Source organism: Penicillium argentinense, assembly GCF_028826775.1.
Source record: "Penicillium argentinense strain IBT 30761 chromosome Unknown utg000003l_segment0_segment0, whole genome shotgun sequence".
NCBI classification, from domain to species: domain Eukaryota; kingdom Fungi; phylum Ascomycota; class Eurotiomycetes; order Eurotiales; family Aspergillaceae; genus Penicillium; species Penicillium argentinense.
In genome coordinates, this window is record NW_026622662.1 from 713,983 (window position 1) to 737,309 (window position 23,327).

The following is a 23,327-nucleotide window of genomic DNA, read 5'->3' on the forward strand; positions in this document are numbered from 1 at the left end:
TCCCGAAGAAGATCAATGGAAAGCACCCCGATTATCCGACTTGCGATGTTCTAGGCCTAGGATACTTATACGACACAGTATGGACAATGGCAAGAAAATACTACGAGTGAAGATGTGCTGGTGTCGCTGTATACGGCCTGCTCGGCACCACTCAGTAATCCTCAAGTATCGACTCGCAACCCTACCGTTGCTGTGCGAAGCCTTACACGGACTCGGGTCCTTTAGAGTAACTTCGAAGGATGCGCCAGGTAGCGGTGCCGAGAAAACCAAAACGACGTGAAAGCAAAACGGGCGGTAAATAAAGGCTTAATTCCGTGGTGTGGGGACCATACATCTTCTTGTCATGTCTTTCCACTTCGTCTCCACTTCTTTTGGCCCCCTCATTCTACCGACATCTCTATTGCCCGATATGGTTAGCGGAGGCCTCAAAATGGACTCACTCACCACATTCGCTTGGAAGCTTAAGGTGGCGCACGCGCCTCATCGTATAAAGGAAGGGAGCGTGGATAGATGCGAGCCAGATGATATGGAGAAGGAAAGGGTAAGAATAATTCTCTAACATTGGGACCCAGCACACCATCTTCCTGAATACTCTTTCATGGACTCTGGACGGGGTCGTCGAATATCAAAAATATATTGACGACCTGATCAACAACCATCATGGGTCTCCTGGAAGAGACCTGAGTTACAACAGAGGTTCGAAAGGAAGCTTGAGCGAAATTATGGCCTTTTAGAAAAGAAATGGAAGGTCTTTCAACTTTGTTGCAAGAATTCAAAAGAAGATTGAGGTTTGACGAGGGGCATTTGTAGAGGTATCTCTGGTATTCGAAAACTTCCATAAGCTTTCGAGTTTAATCTTAGTAATTATTACATCTTTTACGAATATAACTTGTGGAAAGAATCATCAACTCTCGAAAGGGAAGTCAAAAAAGTTTTCGAGTCATATTTTCCAAAAGCATATACGCCGACCTTCTCGCCCAGATCAACACCGCAAGCACCCTTCTCGAGAGGCTCCTCAATCAATCGGAGTATCTGAATCGACCACAAAGACGGAAAGTCTCATAGCGCCCCTTTTTACAAGAAAGCTTGCGGATCGGCCCGCAGCTTACACAATATTATTATCCGAGGCAAATGTTGGGAATGCCCATGCAAAATCAAGCACAAAATTCATTTTACCTTGAGCCATCCATACATCGACACTATTAATGCGGCGACTGGAGAGTTCGAGAAACCTTGTCCCGGATTGGTTATAATATCTGTGACCGGTACAGGGTCCTCCAGTTCCCGTACCAACGGCTTTAATCTCGAGGCCGAGTCAGAAATAATTTCGATCCAGCATTGGAGTGCATCATATGTGTGTCTCCGACCATCAAGGAGAACGCTCGATCAAGAATCCCAAAAATAACGGGGTCCAGTTCTCTCTTCCTATTAGAGCATCTGAGTCCCCTCCGGCTCCGAACCCTCAGCTTCCTCTTATTATTGATATATGCACCACTCTCCCAACTGTGATAACCGAGCGAGAGAGTCGAAAGTCTCTTGGGCGGTTATCCGATGAGTGTCATCGGCACCATATAACCTTCTCCGGAGGTTTTGTTGGAGGCTTGAATTCACAGTCGTGTGAGGATTTGATATAGCTTCGTGTCGTTTTTCTGAAGGTCAAAACGCGAGGTTGATTTCTTTTCAGCCAGTTCCATTGACTTTAATTAGCTGCAAACCTTACATGCAGCGTTTTTCGGTTTCACGAAAGCTGGATGAGACATCATTAGAGACCTCGAGATATAATATTGATCCGCCAAATGAGACTGGAATCGGGGACTTCTATATCCCTTAGAGTGCGGGAAGACAGTATTGAAAATTCCAGCTCATGGAAATGTCCCAGCACTCCGACGCTTATCCGGAACCAAATTCTCTTTCCTATCCATCTTGCTCTCGAACAATAATTTCATGATGCCTTTCTTTATGAAGCCCACTAACTGCTGCGGCAGCCATCCAAGTCTGCACTTGCGACGCCGGTGACAGTGGCGTCAGCCAGAATGGATTTAGCCAGATCCTCAACGGCCTGAACCAAACTTCAATGACAAATCCTGTGTTAATGCCCCCGACTACGATGGCTATTATACGAAAGGAAGCCCCATGCAAGGCATAGCGGACTTTTACGCTTGTGGGATCTCTTGCGCAGATGCTGATAACAGCGGAGTCTGTCTATTCACCACTGCCTGTACGGCGTACTTAGGCGCGAACACTGGCGGCTGTATTTCCAAAGACGAGCTGGTCGCGATTGTGGGTGATATGGCCCAGGATGCGGAGCAGTATCAATCTGCGAATGGAATTTCGGCTGAGACGAATGGTGGTATTCGAGTGGTTGTTCAGAATGGGTATAACGTTACTGCAGGAAACCAGTGTGATCCATGCAACTGTATTTCTTAGTCTGGTTATTTGCAATCGGGAGTATCAGTCAAATTGTCATGTACCGGTCTGATGTCGAGTTGGCTTGATCCGAGCTCTCGGCTTCTGTAACTCCCAGAGACCTGTGACATATACAAGACTTGTTCACTTCAGGATAAATCGAATCTCTGTCATCTCAATCCATAAAAGGCTTAGGTGAAAAAGTTTTGCAGGTTTACTGCTGTATATGGCTGTTACCACACGCAGCAATTTTCTTACCATTTATTTATTCTACCTCGATCTTATATGACGTGTTTTCAATTCTACCCTTTTCACCCTTAGAGTAGGATCTGACTCGACTTCCGTGGCTAAGACTTTACTTTCTACCTCATTATTTACTTTAAAAACGAGAAATAATCATTCCATTATTTTATTACAGTCGCGTATAGTAAGCCATCATAGAAGTATTCATCTCCGTCACGCAATAAATACCTCGCAATTTGGATTTTGTATTCGGGGTGAACCAAAATAAATCAGAAACACTTTGCATTTAAAAATCGACAGTAATGTAGGATGGACTACGTGGCGGTCCACAGCAGACCTCGAGTATGCAGGGCGGATGCGGTGATGCAATTGCAGATGCTCCGAAATTGGCTTATCTGGCCGAATCCGCCCGTCATCGCAGATTATTCCTCCTCCACTTCCCCGGCCTCGCGCACTTTTCCAGAATCCCCCACGTGCGATCGAGTGCTGCGCCAGTCTCCTCGTCGGCCCCTTCCATGCCCTCCTGAGCCCTCTCCGGTGATGCGCACGCGATGTTGGAGCTTACTGATGTTCAACCCCCGTCGCGCATGGATAATGGTGGTCTGGGCTGTCCTGCTGTCGCTATGGCTCACGCTGGCCCAAGGCATGCGAGACTACCAAATCAAGGAACTCAGGTGAGTTATTTGCCTATTTTCACAGCCCTCTCCCTTATTTTGCGCTCCGGTGCTGACTCCCTTGTCCCCGCGAACCCACAGACAGGATACCGAGCGCATGTTCTACCATGGATTCGAGAACTACCTAAACCACGCCTTTCCCGAAGACGAATTGCGCCCGTTGACCTGCGGCCCATTAACTCGCGACGAGAAGAACACCGAGCACAATGACGTCCTCGGAAACTACTCCCTGACACTGATTGACAGCCTGTCAACCCTGGCGATCTTGTCGTCGAGTCCCGAGAGCGGCGATCGCTCGCTGTCACATTTTCAGAGTGGTGTGAAGGATTTTGTAAGGCTGTATGGCGATGGATCGCAGGGCCCTGCTGGTCAGGGAGAAAGATCGAGGGGTTTTGATATCGATAGCAAGGTGCAGGTGTTCGAAGTGGTGATCCGAGGACTCGGTATGGCTATCCTCGCCCTTATTATTGTGATTTCATGGAGGATTCAATTACTGATTGGCACTTTGTGGCAGGTGGACTGCTCAGCGCACACTTATTCGCCGTCGGCGAACTTCCCATCGCCGGATACAACCCGCCGCAACAAGAGGCCGATTACGCTGGCACGTGGGACAAGACATCGCTTTCGAAAGAGGATCATGGCATTGTATGGGAGGATGGATTCGTCTATGATGGTCAGCTCCTTCGTCTGGCGGATGATCTCGCGCGTCGTCTGCTCCCTGCATTCTATACGGACACCGGTCTTCCTTACCCTCGAGTCAATCTGCGACATGGCATTCCGTTCTACGAGAATTCTCCGTTGAATACCAAGTACGGCAACAAAAAAGAAAAAGAAAAGGATAAAAAGAGAAAGTACGCCTACATGTCTTCATCCGATATTACGGAGACGTGCAGCGCCGGTGCTGGAAGCCTAGTCCTCGAATTCACCGTCCTGAGCAGGCTCACGGGGGATGGTCGATTCGAGGAGCTGGCAAAGAGAGCATTCTGGGCAGTTTGGGCACGTCGGAGTGAGATCGGACTTGTTGGGTTTGGTATCGATGTCGAATCCGGGAAATGGGTTGGACCGTATTCTGGAGTATGTGATTTTCTACACAGAAGTTTTTTTTCCGAACATTATTGCTCACAAGTGATAGATTGGTGCTGGAATCGACAGCTTTTTCGAATACGCCTTCAAATCCCACGTCCTTCTTTCCGAGGGAGAACGTCCAAACTTCAATTCATCGAGCCCTTGGTCCATCCTGGATGACCACTACCTGCCTTTGACACAGGATCAACACTCCGCCGATGCTTTCCTTCAGGTTTGGGAAGACTCGCATGCCTCGATCAATCGCCATCTCTACCGTGGTGAGGGATATCAACATCCTCACTTGGTTGTGGGAGATGTGGCCACTGGCGCTACACGAGCTTTTTGGATTGATAGCTTGAGCGCGTACTATCCGGGGTTACTTGCCCTGGATGGAAAAGTGGACGAGGCTATTCAGATTCATCTGCTCACCACTGCAGTCTGGACACGCTATTCGGCTCTTCCTGAGCGATGGAATGTAGCCACGGGTGACATTGACAGCGGCCTGTCTTGGTATGGTGGTCGTCCGGAATTCATTGAATCGACCTACTACATCTACCGCTCGACGCAAGACCCGTGGTACCTGCATGTTGGAGAAATGGTGCTTCGTGACCTCAAGCGCCGCTGCTGGACTCAATGCGGATGGGCTGGTCTGCGGAATGTGCAAACCGGGGAAATGATCGATCGTATGGAGAGCTTTTTCTTGGGAGAGACGGCCAAGTACATGTTTCTTCTTTTCACGCCGGACCACCCGCTGAACAAGATTGATGCGCCTTGGGTGTTCTCTACGGAAGGTCATCCCTTGATCATTCCCAAGAAAACCACCACTAAAAGGCAGCCTTCTCGCCAGACACAAACACAATCGCGGCCTTCCGAGGCTTCTCCCGAGAATACCTGTCAAGCAATCACCACGCCAATTCTGGGTGTGTCTTTCACGGCCTCTCGACCAGACATCTTCCACGCGGCTAGCTTGGCTCGTTTACACCTCCGGCCGCGTCGCGGCTTGTCCGAAGGTCCCATTCTAAAGGGAACACCTGAACACCAGAGCGTGTCCGTGGCTGATTTATCATCTCCGAGCAACTATACGTTCTACCCTTGGACACTACCCCCACAGCTCGTCCCATTTGACGCGACTAGTGCACCAATGGTCGTTCGCCCGACATTGGACATCTCATTCCCGTCTCTTCCAGGGGGTGTCAATCTCGGAGCCGGGGCACTTGAACGAGTGCGAGACGGAATCCTGGTCAAATCAATCGGAGGCCTTCGGCTGAGCATGGTGCAAGATGTCCCTCTCGGTCAGGCGCTCACCTCTGAAGAGGACGACGATGGATTCCGGGTGCAAGTGATCAACAATGTGCCACTTGGAAAAGATGAGAAGGTATACATCTCACGCCAGATCACCTTTGATGTCGTCGATCCCTATGATCCAAACTTCACCCGGATTCGCGACACCTCCATGCTTGATCTCGTGATTGACGTTCTACCAGACACCTCTCGCGGGCGCAATGATTCAACTTCTTCAGGAGATGAACCACATGCACCAGAACATTCAGAACATCAAGAAGATCCAGAGCCTGACCTCGGCCACCGCAAGCCTGCTCCAGCCCTCAGCGACGAAAGTCCAGTCGACTCGCCCGAGTCTACCATGAGAAGCATGCTGTCGAGCTTTGTCAACTCTGTCTCTAGTCTACTCCGCGACGATTCAGATGACGCAGTCACCCCATTACGACTCAGCCTCCCAGCAGCCATGGCCACTGGCATCGGCGCAGCGCCTCTACCAGAGGTCGACGACGCAGTCACAATGTCGCTCTTCAGCAATCCGTCCTCAACCCGCCTCACCTGGAGCAGTATCTACTTCGCCGGTGAACTCTGCGACGAACGTCTTCTCCGCGACATAGTACAAACGCACGAAGTCCTCGTCATCAAAAGAGGCACCTGCACATTCTCGGAAAAATTGCGAAACATCGCCGCATTCCGCTCTACGCGCTCATCCCTCAAGCTCGTCATCGTCGTCTCCTACGACGACAACCAACCCCCCAGCTCGCCGCAGGAAAATATCAAGCGAGGCTCTGCCCCTCTGGCTGCTCTGCGCGCGGAACACACGCTGATTAGACCGCATCTGGACGAGAGCCAAGTTACTGCAAGCGGCATTCCGCGCAACCAACTCATCAGCATGATAATGGTTGGCGGTGGCGATGAGACGTATGCGCTTTTGCAGTCTTCTGTCGGTGTTGGTATTAAAAGGCGGTATACCATGCGCTCTCAGGGCGTGCCCATTACGAATCTGTATATTGTTTGATTTTGAATACATTTATATACCCGGAGATAATAAATTGACTCTTTTGTTCACTTGTTTCGAGATTTGCCTCGGCGGCTATTCATCGCACTTTTGATGCCCGATCAGACTCCGCCCCCATCTTCATGCAGCCGCCCATGCAAGCTGATGTAATGACTTCGCCCAGCCGAGACGAGGCTTAGACCTCAGGGGAGACAGAGAAGCCCGACCCTTGGAGTTTCTGAGTCCTCACTCCTGCGTCTTACGGCTATCTTAGCCATGGAGGCTCTCGCAGATATCGGTCTCGCAGCAAACATCATCACATTCATCGACTTTCTTTTCAAAGTAATAAGCGGAAGTCACAAACTACTCAACTCAGCTAGCGGTCTCACCCCGGAAAATGCACGCCTTGGGACGGTCGTAAATAATCTGGAAGTCGTTACTGACAGCCTCGTTTCCGATCTTCCTGGAATGATCAAAATGAGAGGGAGCTCTGCAAGTTGGTGGAGTGTCGGGCCCCTTCCAAGGAGCTCTCCGATATCCTCAGCAAGTTGCGGCTGATAGACAATATGTCCAAGTGAAAAGTTTTTCTGATGAAGTGGCGGAATATGCTGCAGGAGAAGAATATCACCGCTCTAGCAGGGAAGCTGCATTCCTTTCAGTCGCAAATTGTCATGCGCTTGGTTTTCAGGCTTAGGTGTGTACATTCTGGCAATGATATCCTGTGTTGTCTTGGCTGGTTAAAGTGTTTCTATTTAGTGAGGGCAACTACGAATATCGATGCCCTCCGCGATGATATTACAACATCCATGCAGAATCTGCGAATACAACTTCCGAAACAGCAAAGCACCACGGTCAGGCGACGTGATTTAGATAGTGAGACTTTGAATGAGATGTGAAGCTCTTTGAAGAAGTTCCAAGCGCTCGCAGAATTTATTTCCCGAGAGAATAGCATTCTCCATCGCCTCGCATTTCCCTCCATATACCAGCGAGAGTATCATATATTGGCTCCGGGAAGCGGGACATACACATGGCTTGTGGAGAATGATTATCATCTGCTGTTGAAGAGAGATGAAACGGAAGAATCTTCAAAGAACGGTGGTAGGATTCAGAATTCAAGTCGAAGCAGGAGACTCGAGAAAAGTTTGTCGAATGGCTGAGCTCGGGACAAAACATTTTTTCACATTTCTGGCAAAGCCGGTGCCGGAAAGTCCACCCTGATTAAGTTCCTGAGGTGGCATCCCAAAGTCAAAGAAGAGTTGCACAGTTGGACAAATGACAAAAGGCTTATATTCGCCCAATTTTTCTTCTGGAAATGGTGTGACCAATTGGAAAAATCTCTGGAAGATCTCTGTCGACGCTTATTATTCGAGACTTGCAAACAAGATTCGAATTCAGCTACTCATAATTAGTCCAGACTTGATTCCGCGACGGGTTTGCGGGACAGTTTGGCTTCATGCTCAAACTCAGAACTCTCTGTTTCATTCCTCTTGGATATATCAAATCCGCGTTTGAGCGTCTCATCGCCATGGAAGTTTCCTCGAATTATCGTCTTTGTTACTTCATTGATGGCTTGGACGAATATGAAGGCGACTCGGTTGATTGCTGGGAGCTTGCCAGCGCTCTAAAAGCTTGAATACTTTCGATTAGACTCAAGGTCTGTGTGAGAAGTCGACACCATGTCGAATTCCTGCTCTTTTTTTCAGACCTCCAAATCGAAATGCACAACTTGACTGGGTCGAAATCTACCAGTACAGCGTGTCAATACTTGAAAATATACAAATTTTGATCGAATCGAGGAATTTCCTCGCGTGCTCGTCTGGGACATCGTTCAATACTTAGATTATGTTTTTCTTTGGGTATATATTGTCGTGTGAATGCTTTTGAGAGGTATAGGGAATCGCAATACCCTTGAAATCTTGAAAAGAAAGTTGAAAGGTATTTCAAAAAGCCTGAGATGATCTTTTTGATCAAATCTTCAGTTCGATAAGTCCAGAATATCAGTTCTTCTCAGATCTGCTGTTCTTAATTGCTGTACAGGACGGTCAGGATGGTCTTCAAATGAATCTTTGGTGTATTCTTGGTATTTTTGGTTGAGGATTTATCCGATCCAGAGTCCCCACTGTCTCAACATCTTCGTCCATGTTCCGAGGTCGAAGCCGATTCACAACTTTAGAAAACAAAGAATTTTTAAATGTGCTTGCTCCAGTCTTTCCAAGGCCTTGTTAGAGGTCGTTTCTGGTCCTACTTCCCGCGGAGCTTGAAAAAGTATGAGATACCACTCCCTTCGGGTAGAGTTCTTTCACCACAGTGCACGCAAATTTATTATGAATACTCGAATACTGACGATGAAAGATCGTCTCCCCAGTGTTGACATATATGATGATATTCTCAGGCTTCTTGCCGCCGAGTTTAAGTTTTCTATTTCCCAGCCGATTTTGGATAATACGTTGAAGGTGCATGCATATCTTGTTTTCATGGATGTGCAATACTCATGAGAGAGGCTACAATATACCATTTGAGTACCTTGAAGAGTTTGAAAGGATATTCAAATCTCATGATACACGCACAAGCCCAAGGACAAACTCAGAAAATGATTGGATGCTAAACCAGGACTCTACCAATTTCAGTCTCACGCGAAACTCCGTGATGCACTCGTTTCCTTGTCTATTGGCATGGTGTCGGATTGAGGATTGCCTCACACCCAATATGTTGGAAGCGCAGTTACCTGAAGTTTACCCCGGTTCTGGTCTCAACCCACTTCTCACGGCATCCCTGAGCGGTCCGGTACGAAAGTTACGCCGTCCTCCAAATCGTGACATAAGCTCATAGAGTTATCGTTGAGGCCTCCAGACATAGTAAGAGTTTCTTTTACCTTCGAGTCTCTCAAATATCGACATTATGAGCTTGTACGAACGACCCTGGGAATGAGAGTCGACCCGAGAGGCAGACTGACAACCAAACTGAAAGCCACTTTCCACATCCCCATTCTTGACCCCTCTTTTCATGATATATCTATTTGAAATTCAATTCAAGTGCGCTCTTTGGCGTTTTTGTCAAAATTAAATGCTTGGTGCTATCCATTACAGCCAGTAAGTGAGTATCAACTCAAATCTATTCATAGAGTTATAGTTCCCACCCTACTGCAACACTAACACCCGATCAACAACCACAACCCCTCTTAGAAGCTAAAGCTACGCAAAAGGAAACAGCGATATCACAAATAAATGAATTTCTATCTCATATCACATCATGCCCTCCCTCGAAGCAAAACAGCTTTTCCAAGGATGACCCGCTTACTCAAGAGCAATGCACTCAATCTCAACGGGAACACCCTTAGGCAGCTGGGCAACAGCAACGCAGCTACGAGCAGGCTTGTGAATGAAGAACTTCTCGTAGGTAGCGTTCATCTCAGCGAAGTTGGCCATATCAGTCAGAAAGACGTTGACCTTGACGATCTTGGAGACGCTGGAGCCGGCGGCGGTCACGATGGCCTGGATGTTGTCGCAGCAGGCCTGGGTCAGGGTGCCGATGTTGCCCTGCACTAGGTTGCCCGAGGCATCGGCGGGGATCTGGCCGGAGACGAAGATCTGGCCGTTGGCGCGGATAGCCTGGGACTGTTTTTGGGGGGTTAGTATTTCTGTTTTTGGTGGGGTTGCGGAGCTGGTGGGAGGGGTGTTGATGGTTTCATCCAGGAGGTAGGGGAGGGAAAGGTAGTTGTTTGGTCTGGAAACGCACGTAGGGGCCAGCAGCTGGGAAGATTGATGTTAGTCTTATCTCGTCGTCGCACAATTGCTGCTCGCGGGTTCTCGCGAGAGCTAGTAGGTAGCTATGATGTAGCTGGATGAAGGACTCACGAGGGCAGGCATCCTTAGCAGTGACGGGGGTCATGTTGGCGGACATTTTGGGAATGGTTGAGAAGAATTGAGGACGGTGGAAGGATTTGGGAGTGTTGAGGAGGGAAGGAAGACGTCGAGCGAAGAGTAGCGAAGAGCGTTGCATGTTGGTGGAAGGCGGAGAAGAGGGGCCTTTTGGTGGGGTTTTTGTGTTTTCCGAGGAAATGCGATGAAGTCACCGGGAAATTCGGGCCAGGGACGCGCTCGACGGATTGGGTAGTGTTTTACGGGGATTTACGGGTTTGTTACTCATACTCTATTCAGAGTCTGGATATACTTGGCGAAAGAATCGGGTGGGTTTACTACTACAGTATAGAGGACCTTGTGGGGATGGAGATCTGAGGATCGGAAGATGCATTGTCATATTGTCGCTAGAAGTACAGAAAATCGTTAAGTCGTCATCGCTGAGCGCAAAGGATATTCAAACGCCGTATTCAAACACCGCGAGCAAAAGATGGGGAGATTAAAACATTAGGGGTTGGGTTTGGGGGCGCCGAGATGGCCGAGTTGTTGCATCAGGCTGGCTGTCTGTTCTGCAGAGTATCCGAAGAAGACCGGCCCATTGAAAGTGACATGCGCCGGAGGAGGTTCGGTCTTTGAGGCTTCCTCTGTTGGTCTCTGCGTCTGTGTCTGCGTCTGCTGCGCCTGTTGCGCGCCAGGATCAACACCCGGATGCGAGGCGACGGGCTCCTCTTTGATAGATTTACCCCAATTAGCCCACGGCGAGGCGGGTTTCTCAGCTTCGGGCTCTGGCTTGGGAGCACCGTGGCCGAAGGGACATCGGCCGGCCGGCTTGGTCGAGGCTTTGCCAGGAGATGCGTCCAAGGCGTCGGGGGGTGCAGCGGGTGGTGACATGAGGCCAGCCATGGGACCCGATACCGAGCCAGAGAAGGGGACGGAGGCAGAGGGTTGTTCAGCGAGCGGCACAGGAATACCCCAAGGCCTGCTTGGGGATTCACCCACGCGCACTTCACGGAGTGGCCGGTCAAAGTGACTCTTGCGGTTGTTATCGTCATCTTCTTCGCCCTCACCGATATCAGCAGCACTACGGTCTTCTCCATTCTCGATCCCGTTCTCATGAGGAGCGACTGGAGTTGTCGGGTCCACGTTCTCGGCCCATTTCTCGACTCGTCCAGTAGAAGCAGAGTGTGAGGCTGCATCGCCATTGCCATTGGCCTGCTGCGGTAGGAAAGCCTGATGTTTGGCGGAAAGGCCGCTGATCATATTGATCAAGCCACCGTACTTCGCATCCAACTGGCGCATATTTTGCGGGTCCCGCTGGTATCGCTTGACGCAAATAGCATGGCTTCGGGGGATTTCATGCTTGTGCCGTTCCACATATTCTGCAATTTCCTCTGGAGAATGTTGATCAAGGAATCGGATCGGACAGCGAGATACCGGGCACCGACTCCCAGAAGTACGGGCTGAGGGGGTTGTGCTCGGCCGGCGCTCGTCCTGCTCGGCCTTGATCGGGTCCAGGTCTGGATTGCCGCAGGTGTCGACACGAATCTTCGGTCCGTCGCCGTTTTGCGGGTGGCCGTTCTGCACGGAGCCGCCGGGGCGTGGCGAGCGCGGCTTGGAGAAGGGACAGTGCAGGCTGCCTTGGGTCCCGTTGGTGGTGAAGTCCTGTTCCAGCGACACCGACGGGTCCGGGCCTCGAGCGAGGATGCACGAGTTCGTGTTGGAGTTGGGAGAGGAGCCATCTTGAGAGCGGATGAGGGCTTTGTAGCCCTTGACTCCGTCCAGGATGGCTCGGAAGGCAGTTTCGTCTACATTTTGGTGTGAAACGAGCGTCTTGATTACATCCATTGAATTCAGCGATTGTTCTTCGACTGGGGGTTTGTTGTGCACAAGGCCTAGACACAATTGTTTCTGTTGATCCAGTAACCGTTGTTGCACTTCCATCGCATGCGGCCTGTCCTGCACGGCCAATTGGCGGGTCACGGTCGAGTACTGCACGATGCGCGTTAGCATATCTGGTCTTGTTGACAAATCAAAACAAATGTGCAGTGGGAAAGTCTCATCAGATAATACATGTTAATCCGTCACCACCACAAAAAGATGTGGCTCCTGATCTAGAGCTAATCAAATTTTCTCATCACGCGAGACGGGGGCCCGGGAAAGGTAAAGCAAGGTGGAGTGGAAGGAGTATTTACCTCTTTGAAGACCTCCTCGGCATGTTGCTTGAGGTCGTTGTGTCTGTTGGTAAGTCGGTAGAGGGTTAGTAGCAAGGCATCGAACGCTTTGCCCACGGCCTGCAGCTGGTCCGACTGCGGATCGGCGAGCTCTTCGATCGGAACAGGCATGATGTGCAACGAAGAGATTACAGAAAGAGGGGCTTCATGGAGATTTAAGAGCCGAGCTCGGGTGGACAACCACCGACGGAGGATGAGGATGGGAAAAGTCAGACACGGGCATTTTATAGCTGTCGTCCGACGCCGGAAAAACGTTAAGCGAGTCGGCCCGTGCTAGCCCGTGATGGTCACGTGGATGTCTCAAGACAAAGAACTGAGAACGACCAGGGAAGGGTCTGCTGACTTTCAGAACAGTGCCAATGTGGAGAGTCATTTCGGCACTAGAACATCTTGTTTGCTATTTTTACATTTCCTATTCAGAGGATACTGGCTGCCTGGTCCCTTAGAGTCGCCACATTCTGATTGTATCCCGATTGTACTTTTTACTAGCTGGGTCATCAAACCAAATAGCTCTGGTAGTTGACATAATCGGCCCGCTTAGTTTAGTGGTAGAACGTCGCACTCGTAATGCGAGGGGGGCGGTTCAATTCCGTCAGTGGGCATATATTTTTGCACTTTTTTTTTCACAATATTTTTTTCTCTTACTCTCCGAATCATCTCATCTTCGGTCTCTATTTCCTTTTCGTTGTAAACTTTGCGATGGAAATTACAGGCGGGCGCATTTGATTAAAACGGAGAAGCTCTTATTCTGTTGTGGATTCTTGACAGTATTCACAAGAACGAGTCAGTCAATAACAACTCTGGGGCGCCGGACAACATTTTGGATCAAGCTCACATCCATTTATTGGAGATTGATACTCTCACCGGTTGCAGCTGGTAAACCAATATCTGTCGTTGGGTGAAATGTAAAGCACATCCCGCAGATCCTCTAATATATCACCTCAGAAACTAACACAGGAAGGATGGTGACCCCAGTTATATTTGTCGGCTTGGCTTGCTTCTATCGCCATGTCCTTATGCATTGCCACTGACCGGGCCCATGTAGATTTAACAAGTGGGTTTTGGCAATGGGCCGTGGGACGCGGCAGGCACGGGCACTCCCGTGCTCTGGGATACTTCTGACAAAACAGAGTGGTCAGCAGTCACCTCTGCTGCTGCCACAGTCGTGGAGTTAGCTCTGGGGCTTCCACATTGGTAGCACACAGTGGCGATCAATGAAGTCTGAGTTCCAGTCTCGAATACACACTTTAACCGTGTCATTGTCAGACCTTTCTTGTGGGTTCCTGTATCCAGAAGTGGGTTGTATGTAGGCAGGCCGTGGCAGAAAATGAGGATTGGTGAGGGTGCGTTTTCTCTCTTGGCAAGCTCTGACGCGGCTTTAGCGGCTTCGAGTAAACGGTTGATGGTAGTAGATTACGAGATCGCGGTAGCTGGACTTAACTCGCTTCTGTCGAGAAGATCCTGACTTCACGGTTTATGCTTTGCGGATTTCGCAAGGATTGTCAGGGAGGTAGGGACTGTGTCTATCAACGAGCTCTTCTTGGTTTGCTGAAATTGCTGTAGGCATTGCCAATGTAGCCTGAAGCATTTCAACATAAAGCTGAAGCGTAAAAGTCCGAGATATACCAGCCATCTTCTAGCGGGCTACCAGCGACGATGGTCAGACTTGCTGCAACGACGATAATTGTGTTCTTGTGGATGACAGATACCGTGATACGTTGTAGCGATGAACATGCCGGAAGTTTTTCGATGCCGGCGGGGGCTATGTCCACCATAAACCAAGGGTAGGAGGGATGAAGGATTCTGGGGAGGCGAATCCTGTCTTGGGAGTGTGAGAGTCGGGGGCTACTTATTTGAATGGGAAGTGATTGGAATCGTTGTGCTTCTTATTCCGACTGACCTTTCTTTTCTTTCGCTTGGGTTAATTTTTGATAAGAGTTGTAGATAGTAACGGAAATTTCTAGTCAACATTACTTACTTAAAAAAATTTGATAAATCGTCTACAGGATGTGTGTGGGCTTGTCTGTGCCTTCACTTGCGTTTCAAATGCTACCATAACCCTTCGATGGCTTACTTTGGCTAGAAATTAGGGTGGGACTTTCAGGCGGTGGGGTTGATGTTACTTGCTAGTTGTAGTGTTGCAAGAGGAACTTGTTGCGTGAAATTGGGCATCACATTGACCGCGCATTGAGCTCTGTATATATTGGGTACAACACCACCACGACGGATCTTGGAACACCAGAATTCCTTTTGTAAATTATTGTTGGCCCGTACTGTACGACAAAAGAAGTCAATACCAGTTGTGTATTTGCTCAAGAACCGGTAATTGTCAATTGGGCGACCGTTACAACCTTATCGGCACCCTAATCCATGCAGCGTGCCTGGCTGCATTGAGCCTCGTGACATTTTTCGCATTTAGTGTACATTGCTTCCCCTTATCTAGCCAGAGGTAGTAGCCGTCTTCAACAGCCCGGCCGGGCTAGCTCAATCGGTAGAGCGTGAGACTCTTAATCTCAAGGCTGCGGGTTCGACCCCCGCGTTCGGCTTTTCCTACAACACCTCGAGATTTCATTTTTGAATCCTGAAATACTTGAAGGGTTGTCTTTTTTTTTTGTACCCCAAATAGTCACTTCCCCGGATGATAAATTTTAATTACTAATTCTAGTACTTCCTAGGGTACGATCTAATCAGGTACAGTATCGTTACTCGGTCGCACTAGCCTGCAGAATATGCGCAACGTCCCCTCCGATCGCCTCGCTGCATGCCTCAAACGCTAGCCCGGTGGCCGTGACGAGTTTCAGAACCACGACGCCCAATCCTCCCCGGCTGATTGGAAGTATGGCCATGTTCTGGACGGTCGGATGTGTCAGCCCTGCAGGTTGTATCGTCATGGCCATGGCCTGATGGTCTTAGAACCCCGCCACTTTCATACATACTATACTATTTTGTATGTAGTAAAATGGAGGGGCACCGCTCTAGGCTATAGAACTCCGGTGGTAGGTGCCCCTCGTCCAGCCTAGTCGCATCGTCGGGTCTAGATCGGCCGCCCTGTGTCCAGAGCGCACCCTCCGAACTCTTTGGGAAGGACCGTGTGAGTCAGGCGGGTTCGATTCGATTCGCACTGCTCCAGAGGCTGCCACTGGCCTCCCCGTATGGTGTGATAGGCATGAAACCTGTTCGTCCTGCGGGCGCTGATTCGCGGCGGCCGACTCCCCGCTGGGCCGGTGCAGGCGTTAGCGATCCGGCACTACGCCGTCTCTGGCTGGGCGCCAGCGCCCGCTGCAGATCGGGGTGTGTTGGCCCCCCTCTTAAGGCCCGCAGCGGGACATCCAGGCTGGCTGCCGGCGGGATTCTAGAAACCGGGTCGAATGCATTGCGTGACGGCGGATTACGCTGTTGACCGCTGGTTGATAGAGGGGTTATCGATCTACTCTGTACCTTAGGGTACTGTGGTACTGCAACTGTACCGATGTATACGAGGTCCGAGGCTTGTGCTCTCTATCTATGACTGCCACGGTCATATATTCATGAACACATGGTAAAATAATATTTCTACACCTAATAACAATATGACTAGCTATTTAAAGAGTAACTAGACCTGCTAGACAACTGTACAATGGTACATTGTACGAGGGGTATCGCTTATCGTATCGTAAATTACGAAATCTCAATTTTCCCCTCCATCTTTGTACATCCGAAAAATTACCCTAAAACCTACCTAATGTCTTTGGTATCTCCAACCTTTTTACTTTTATTTTCCCCCTCCCCTCATCCTCCTCTCCCCTTCCTTCACCATGTCCCAATCCACCCCCGATGCCTCCGCCCAAATCTCCGGACACCCCGCCGCCCATCCCTCCAGCGCCGCCGAACTCGCCAGTCTTAAAGTAAGACTGCGCGGTGCCCTGCGTCAGTTCCCGGACTTCCCCTCCCCCGGCATTCTCTTCGAGGATATCCTGCCCATTTTCGCCGACCCCTCCCTCCACGAGGCCCTCATCCGCTCCCTGGAACTGCACATCCTGCAGAGCTCCGGCGGCCAGAAGCCCGATGTGATCGTTGGTTTGGAGGCCCGTGGCTTCCTGATGGGCCCTTCGCTCGCCTTGCGTCTCGGTGCGGCCTTTGTCCCTGTGCGCAAGCAGGGCAAGCTGCCCGGTCCCTGTGAGACTCAGGCCTATGAGAAGGAATATGGTCAGGACTTCTTCCAGATGCAGGCTGGATCTATCAAGCCCGGTCAGAAAGTCGTCGTTGTGGACGATATCATTGCTACCGGTAGGTACCCCGCGCAGCTGTCGCAAAACCTTACAAAGTCGAGGACCTTCTTTCTAACAATGAGAAATTATAGGTGGCTCGGCTTGGGCTGGTGGCGAATTGATCAAGAAGATGGGCGGCGAGCTGCTCTCCTTTATCTTCCTCCTCGAGCTGGAGTTTCTGCACGGCCGCGATAAGCTCCCTGCTCCCGTCCACACCCTCCTCACTGGCCAGGCCTAAGCCGGCGCATTTCTTCCTACTGTCTGACGCAGTACCAAAAGTTGCATTCTCTTCGATCCTCTCGATCGCCTATAATGAACCCCACTTCATGTGTGCCCGAATCCCGGTTGCGCCTGCCAGTCGCCCGGGTTGGCCATCACCCCCGAACGGCCCATCGACGCTCAACAACTGATGGCGTGCTCGTCTATTTCGATTTCTCTCCATTTGTGCTTTCTGGCTTTTCTGCTTGTCGCGCGGACGCGGGTTAGATTAGAGCCGGGCTCGAAACTCCCTACCTCCACCTTAATGAATCAAATCCATATAGACAGATACCTCGGTGTTTTATTTTCGGCAATGACTTTATATCCATACGGCATTCTAATTATATTCGCTGTATGCAACGATTCTAGTAATTCCAATGCTTGTTATCACATACACTACCTACATAGTACTCTAGCACCGCAATCAGGAACACTGGATAGGGTATATAAATGACTTGAAATCTATCACTCCCGCGGAATAAAAGGCCTCAAAACCTCCTCAATCCATCTCTCCTCGATACTCAATCCAACACACTCCCGAATAGCCCGATTCATCCTCGGAACATACTCCGCCTTGGGCGAACTAACAACAACCCTCTCCTCATCCACATAAACAAGCACAAACACACTTCCCTTCTCCTGACTCACTCTCTCATCCTTCGCATCAAACCATCTCACAATCGCCGCCTCCAGATACCACTTATTATAATCCCCCTCCCCTTGCTCCCGCGGCCTCACATCAACACCCACAGCCCCACCCTCCGCGCAATCCGCCTCCCAATCCACACCCTCATACACGTCCAGAATGCGCTCATCGCCAACATCCATCTCATAAAGGATCCCGTAAACGCCATCCTCCGCGCCCGATTGCGGGACTTTACTCGCGGCTGGACTGGTTTGTCCGCCGACGCGCAGTCCTTGCGGAGGCAGGACGTTCGCGTACCCCGCTTCGCAGATTAGCCAGCGCCAGCCGGGAAGGAAGGCGATGCCTAGCGGTTTGGACGAGAGGGTTGGGTTTATTTGGCAGCGTTGGGCCATTTGTGTTGGGGAAAGATTCGAGCCGTAGGCAAAGTAGAGGTATTTTCTTTTTGCTGGGGTTGGTGTTTGGATGGTTTGGAGGGGGCAGGTTGTTGCGTCCAGGGAGAGGAGGGTTTCTGTCGGCGTTTTAGGGGTTTCTTTGAGGTGCATTTTGGCGAGTGTAGTCTGAGGTTTGATTGGGGTGGTTTGAATATGGCTGCTTGGTGTTTTATACTGGCTTCGGTGGAGAACTTGACTCAGCTTGCGGGGTGAAGAGCGGACTTTTGAGCGGAGAGTTTTCAGATCATCGGTCGTTTCCATCCGAGCGAGGATGGTAGATTTTAGATGCTAGGGGCAGTATCAGACAATGTCTACAAGGTAAATGAGGCATACGTAATGATTCATGATCGGTATGTGACAGATTACGAGTCGCATCAGACGGTATCCAAGCCTCATCGCTAACAAAAGGAAGTAAAACATGCAACAAAAGATACTCGAATACCCTAATCACCTCCGGGGGATCGTCCCACTCATCCGGCTACCGACGCCTGCCATCAGACTCTGCTTCACAATTGCATCGGCGGCCGCCAACGCCGCCAGTCTCTCCCGCTGTCGACTCCGATCCCGTAGATACCCTGCGGCTTCAGGTCGCATGCGGAGAATTCGCAAAATCATGTCGTCGTTTGGCTCGGCTTGTGCTTCGCGTCGCTTCTCCTCCTTGACCTTCTTCATCGTGCCCAGATTGCGCGACAACATAATGCTCTTAGCACGTCGAGCGGCCGGCACTCCCAATCCACCATGACCGGGACCCGTAGCACCGAGGTGTGCGGGCGCCGAGGCACGGTTGCGATTCGCTTGTTGCCGGTTCGCGGTGGCCGAGGCCATTCGCTCCGAGGTACGGATGAGGTTCTCCGTGGGCTCGAAGTAGAAGAAATTCAGACTCTGAATCTCGTGATACTTGGGAGATTTCAATATGTCGATGGGAACACCGTTGGCTTCGCCCGTGTCCTCGTCAATGGCGTGGAAGAAGTTCAATAGTAACAGCAGCCAACGTGAAACGATGTCCACTTCTTGCATGGTCAGGGGCTTCTGGTGAGAGGGTTTGTCGGACAGAGGTGGGACAAGCAGGCTCTCAATAGTAGCGAGAACCTCTTTCCATAGACGAGCCATCACCATTCTCATGGCTTCTTCGGTCAGCGTCTTGTTCATGATGGCAAAGTTGTCGTTAAAATAGTTAAAGAGCGGAGTCAGCGCATTTTCCACATCAGCGGGAGTCGGCCCGGTAGGGGCGGGTTGTCGGTTGCGGTTCAAGAAATTGGAAACAGTGGACATACTGATTCCCCGAGATAGGAGGGACTTCAAGGTCCGGCGGGACAAGCAGTGGCTGATATAGGCAGAGAGCTAGAAGAAAATTAATAATCTAGAAATTCGAATAGCAATGAGCAGTCTTACCTTCTCCGTGATTCGTCGCGTCATGTCTCTCTCGGTGCGCTTCAGAGTTCGGAAAGCTTTGCCAAAGTAGAACTGAATGTCGTCACGTTCGCCTTCCATGCTGACACGCAGCAAGAGTCGTCCTTGAGTGTCCAAGTCCAGCCAGTACTCCCTGGGCAAGAAGTCGCTAAAGTGGACCGGATCAAGCTTGATTGACGTTCGACCAACATAGTCGTGATCACCGACTGCGTCCCAGTCCCAGATGGTGGCGATGATGTTGAGAGGGCCTTGCGTTGTGATATCCACTGCATCCTCCCAGCGCGGGTTAAGGTTGTTATAAATAATACGCGTCTTTGCAATCCGCTTTTGGTACTCGTCGGTCAAGACCACATATGGATCACTGCCACCGTTCATGTCGCATGCTTTCAGATCTTCGGCCTCTACGACCTTGATAGTGAAGACATATGTCGTAGACTTGCGGACCTTCTTCAGCTGGGGAGGGGTGTTCTTCGCAATGACATCGGCGCATCCGTCAACATTGATTTCACGCTCGAGTCGGTCCAGTTGAGCGAGAGCATACTCGATATTGTTCAATTTAACCAGAGACTATTTCGAACCCGAGTTAGAGTCCTATACCGAGGGAACATGCGACATGGAATCCACTTACCTCCGACAAGAATTGGAACGGCTCAATCTTGTCCTTGTTCGTCCATGTGTCCTTGGCAAATTGCATGAGTTTCTCCTGCGTGGTCTGGTTCAAGGCAGCCTCCTGCTCTGGCGTAAGACGGTCCAGCTCCCGGGCAAACATCTGCTCCAACGCTTCACAGTACTTTGCCACACCCTTTCCTATCGAGTTGGAGAGGGCAGTCATGAACTTGGCATATCCGAGATCGTCGTCCCATTCCATATGTACCAAGTTCTCCACGACTTCGTTGAACGACCGGAAAATATCGATGACTGACACACTATGACGGTTTTCTTCAGGGGCCACTTCGACACCCTCCTCAGCGCGTACACCAAATGCATCCTGTCTGATGGCTTGGTTGACCCATTCCATGACACTTTGGTCCGTCAAGCGAAGCCACCTCCAAACGAATTCTTCGAGCAAGCCTTCCACATGGCAAGGGAAGGGGGTACTGCATCCCGTTAGCGGCAAAGACATAGACAATAATGGGCTGAAGCAGTACGTACTCAGGAATTGTATTGATGAATAGACGTCGGACTGTAGCAAGCTGCTTGTAAAGATCGAGTCCTTCGTCAATATCAATTTCCTCTCCCCTACTCTTGGCAGAATCGATGATCCGGATGACCATCTCGTTTGCGTCCTCAGCAAACATGGGGAGCACACTTAGACAGAGCGTTGTGTAGGGGTTGACACTATGAATATCAGTAAAAAAGTCACACTTCAGGGGCTCGAGCAGGTACTTACCCCATAATCTCAGGGTTATTCCTGTAACGCTTCTGTATCTTCTGTGCGAGCTTGGCGATCGAGTCGCCCAGCTGAATGACATTGTCAAACTGCCAAGACTCCTGATCAACTGGAACCAACTGGCTAAGCAAACTTTGGTACTTCTCCGTCGCTTTCTGGGCAAGGCCGTCCTGTACATATGAAGAGAATCGGTCGATGTCCTCCGGGTCCTCTGTATAGCTCGGATCCATTTGAATGTGATTCTCGAGAACATACATCACAGGGCCAAGAGGTCGCGGCTTGGTTTCAAAACAGTCCATCATCACATCATACAGCTCGCGAAGCATGGCTTCATGGAGCTTAGAGAGGAGAATCTGCATCGTTTGCAGATCATGAACTGTCCATTTCTGGCGATCATATACAGAAGAAACCGCCATGCTGCTGCGCTTCGACCGGGGTTCACTGGAGGGCGATTCTTTCACAAAGGTAAATGCCGAATCGAGAGTGTTGAGGTCGATTTCATTATCGACAAATTTGGACTGAATCACATCGAGGAAAAGCACAATGCGCGAGAAATTAGGGATCCGCCAGCGGAGACATATTTCATTGAGCAATTCTGTGGACTGCTTCGACAGCAACTTCATGGATGGCGCATCAGACGAGGCTTGACTGGCCTCCAGTTCTCGATCCCGCAGGTCATGACTCAGGGCCTGGGAGAGAATGTGCCGATACACGCTACGAGGGTCAGATGGGATAAAGGTATATGTATCTGACTCCTCCGAATCATCATCTGTTACGCCCAACGAAAGCGAGGACAGGTCGACGGGAGAGTCGAAGCCATGAGACATGCGGCCAGAAGATGTTCTCGACAGGTCATCATCCGCGGCGGGACTGATCGCGGGCAAGGCCCCGGGTGTACTCTTTGCTAACTCGGGGTTGGACTGTACAATTGCAAGCATCATCTGCGAGAGATCAGGGCCTTCACACTTCTTCCATACTTCGAAGGCATCATCCGTCTCAAAGTCATCTCGCGAAAGTGTCTTGTGAGTTTGGAGGTTGAGGTGCGTTTGATAGGTCTTGAGATCTTGTAGCGCTGCTTTCTCGGTCCAGGTCGTCTTGTGCTTGTCAATTTCCAACTGCGCTTGACTAGATGTCATTCCAAAGATTTTGGCAACATGCTGCACCAGCGGCATGTCCTTGACATCGTAGCTGAGAGGGGCAACCGCCTCTGTAGTCGTCGCGCCATTGCCTTCCATCAGATCTTGGTCCTGCAGGAGCAGTTTGTTTTCCAAAACAGACAACCGATTGGCCAGCTCTGGTCGGTCCTTCGCCCAGTCGTGGCTTTTCAGGATGAGCGCAAGGAGGCGAACAAAGAGCGCAACGTGTCGATCCACCATGAGCTTCCAGCTATCATCGTCGTGTTCCTTGCCCTTGCTCAGTTCCTTGATGGCGTTCGAGTAGAAGATTAGAACGAGATCTTCCGCGCGGCGGTCCTTCTCCATGCGCTTACGAAAGGAGTCTTCCTTCAAGCTGTTGAGAAAGGCCGCGAATGTGCGCACGACCAGATGGTCCTGGTATTCCTTTCTCTTTTCCTTGCCCATCAAGACCCCTGTCAACCGCTTCTCCAGCTCGGCCACGAACCCATGGGGGATCCTGGTGCTTTTCGAATCCCTGATAAGGGAAAAGTCGCTCATCAAATCATGGATTGAGGTCGAGGATCGCTTCGGTCGTGACGGGGCGGCGGGAGCATTCTGGATGCGACGCGAACGAGGGTGGAGGAGATAGGCCAGATAGGCTACACGGAGAGCATGGCTGCTGGTGACGCTGGCGCTGAGAGGCCGGCGGCGCGAGACGGAGGAGTTGCGGGAATGGCGACCCTCATTCTGGATGCTGTTGATCCGCCGGTTGACTCCTCGGGACTGGCTAGAAGCTGTCGACATGGAGCGGTGCGGTAGTGGGTGCGTGAGAGGATCGGAGGAGAGAGCAAGTGGAATGCGGGACCATGAATGGAAATGGGGGACGCAGACCACCTGCCAGCATTCACCGTGGAAGGTCCTGAAGGTATTTTTTAGGGGCGAATGTCTCAGGTGGGACCGGCGCAGAAGGAGCGAGTGGAGGGGAGAATGTTTACTTGGGAGGAAAGGAGGGGGGTGGAGGATGAAACACAGCCAAACTGACGTAGGCGCCCGAGCTAACAACAATGCCTGACACAACC

General features: G+C 50.6%; 8 protein-coding genes across 8 annotated transcripts; 4 read left to right on the forward strand and 4 right to left on the reverse strand.

Annotated features, from left to right (window-relative positions):
* Positions 1-430: 430 nt before the first annotated feature.
* Positions 431-734, forward strand: N7532_002410 (uncharacterized protein; the record flags this gene model as incomplete). The annotated part of the gene is made up of 2 exons (XM_056614904.1): positions 431-541; positions 573-734. 2 exons carry the CDS (start codon positions 431-433, stop codon positions 732-734), a joined length of 273 nt encoding a protein of 90 aa, XP_056477876.1.
* A 618-nt stretch (positions 735-1,352) lies between these two features.
* N7532_002411 (uncharacterized protein) lies at positions 1,353-1,831 on the forward strand (the record flags this gene model as incomplete). The annotated part of the gene is made up of 2 exons (XM_056614905.1): positions 1,353-1,617; positions 1,656-1,831. 2 exons carry the CDS (start codon positions 1,353-1,355, stop codon positions 1,829-1,831), a joined length of 441 nt encoding a protein of 146 aa, XP_056477877.1.
* A 1,358-nt stretch (positions 1,832-3,189) lies between these two features.
* N7532_002412 (glycoside hydrolase family 47 protein) lies at positions 3,190-6,684 on the forward strand (the record flags this gene model as incomplete). Its single annotated transcript, XM_056614906.1, has 4 exons — positions 3,190-3,323; positions 3,405-3,766; positions 3,838-4,397; positions 4,456-6,684. The coding sequence occupies 4 exons, from the start codon at positions 3,190-3,192 to the stop codon at positions 6,682-6,684; spliced, it is 3,285 nt and encodes a 1,094-aa protein (XP_056477878.1).
* A 3,272-nt stretch (positions 6,685-9,956) lies between these two features.
* N7532_002413 (protein MMF1 mitochondrial precursor) lies at positions 9,957-10,662 on the reverse strand (the record flags this gene model as incomplete). Its single annotated transcript, XM_056614907.1, has 2 exons — positions 9,957-10,277; positions 10,399-10,662. 2 exons carry the CDS (start codon positions 10,660-10,662, stop codon positions 9,957-9,959), a joined length of 585 nt encoding a protein of 194 aa, XP_056477879.1.
* Positions 10,663-11,027: 365 nt separating this feature from the next.
* On the reverse strand, positions 11,028-12,862 carry N7532_002414 (uncharacterized protein; the record flags this gene model as incomplete). Its single annotated transcript, XM_056614908.1, has 2 exons — positions 11,028-12,509; positions 12,713-12,862. 2 exons carry the CDS (start codon positions 12,860-12,862, stop codon positions 11,028-11,030), a joined length of 1,632 nt encoding a protein of 543 aa, XP_056477880.1.
* Positions 12,863-16,545: 3,683 nt separating this feature from the next.
* N7532_002415 (adenine phosphoribosyltransferase APT1) lies at positions 16,546-17,236 on the forward strand (the record flags this gene model as incomplete). Its single annotated transcript, XM_056614909.1, has 2 exons — positions 16,546-17,017; positions 17,091-17,236. The coding sequence occupies 2 exons, from the start codon at positions 16,546-16,548 to the stop codon at positions 17,234-17,236; spliced, it is 618 nt and encodes a 205-aa protein (XP_056477881.1).
* Positions 17,237-17,721: 485 nt separating this feature from the next.
* Positions 17,722-18,444, reverse strand: N7532_002416 (gamma-glutamylcyclotransferase family protein; the record flags this gene model as incomplete). The annotated part of the gene is made up of 1 exon (XM_056614910.1): positions 17,722-18,444. One exon carries the CDS (start codon positions 18,442-18,444, stop codon positions 17,722-17,724), a length of 723 nt encoding a protein of 240 aa, XP_056477882.1.
* Positions 18,445-18,780: 336 nt separating this feature from the next.
* Positions 18,781-23,052, reverse strand: N7532_002417 (C2 domain protein; the record flags this gene model as incomplete). The annotated part of the gene is made up of 5 exons (XM_056614911.1): positions 18,781-19,674; positions 19,726-20,310; positions 20,372-20,840; positions 20,896-21,081; positions 21,134-23,052. 5 exons carry the CDS (start codon positions 23,050-23,052, stop codon positions 18,781-18,783), a joined length of 4,053 nt encoding a protein of 1,350 aa, XP_056477883.1.
* Positions 23,053-23,327: the final 275 nt, after the last annotated feature.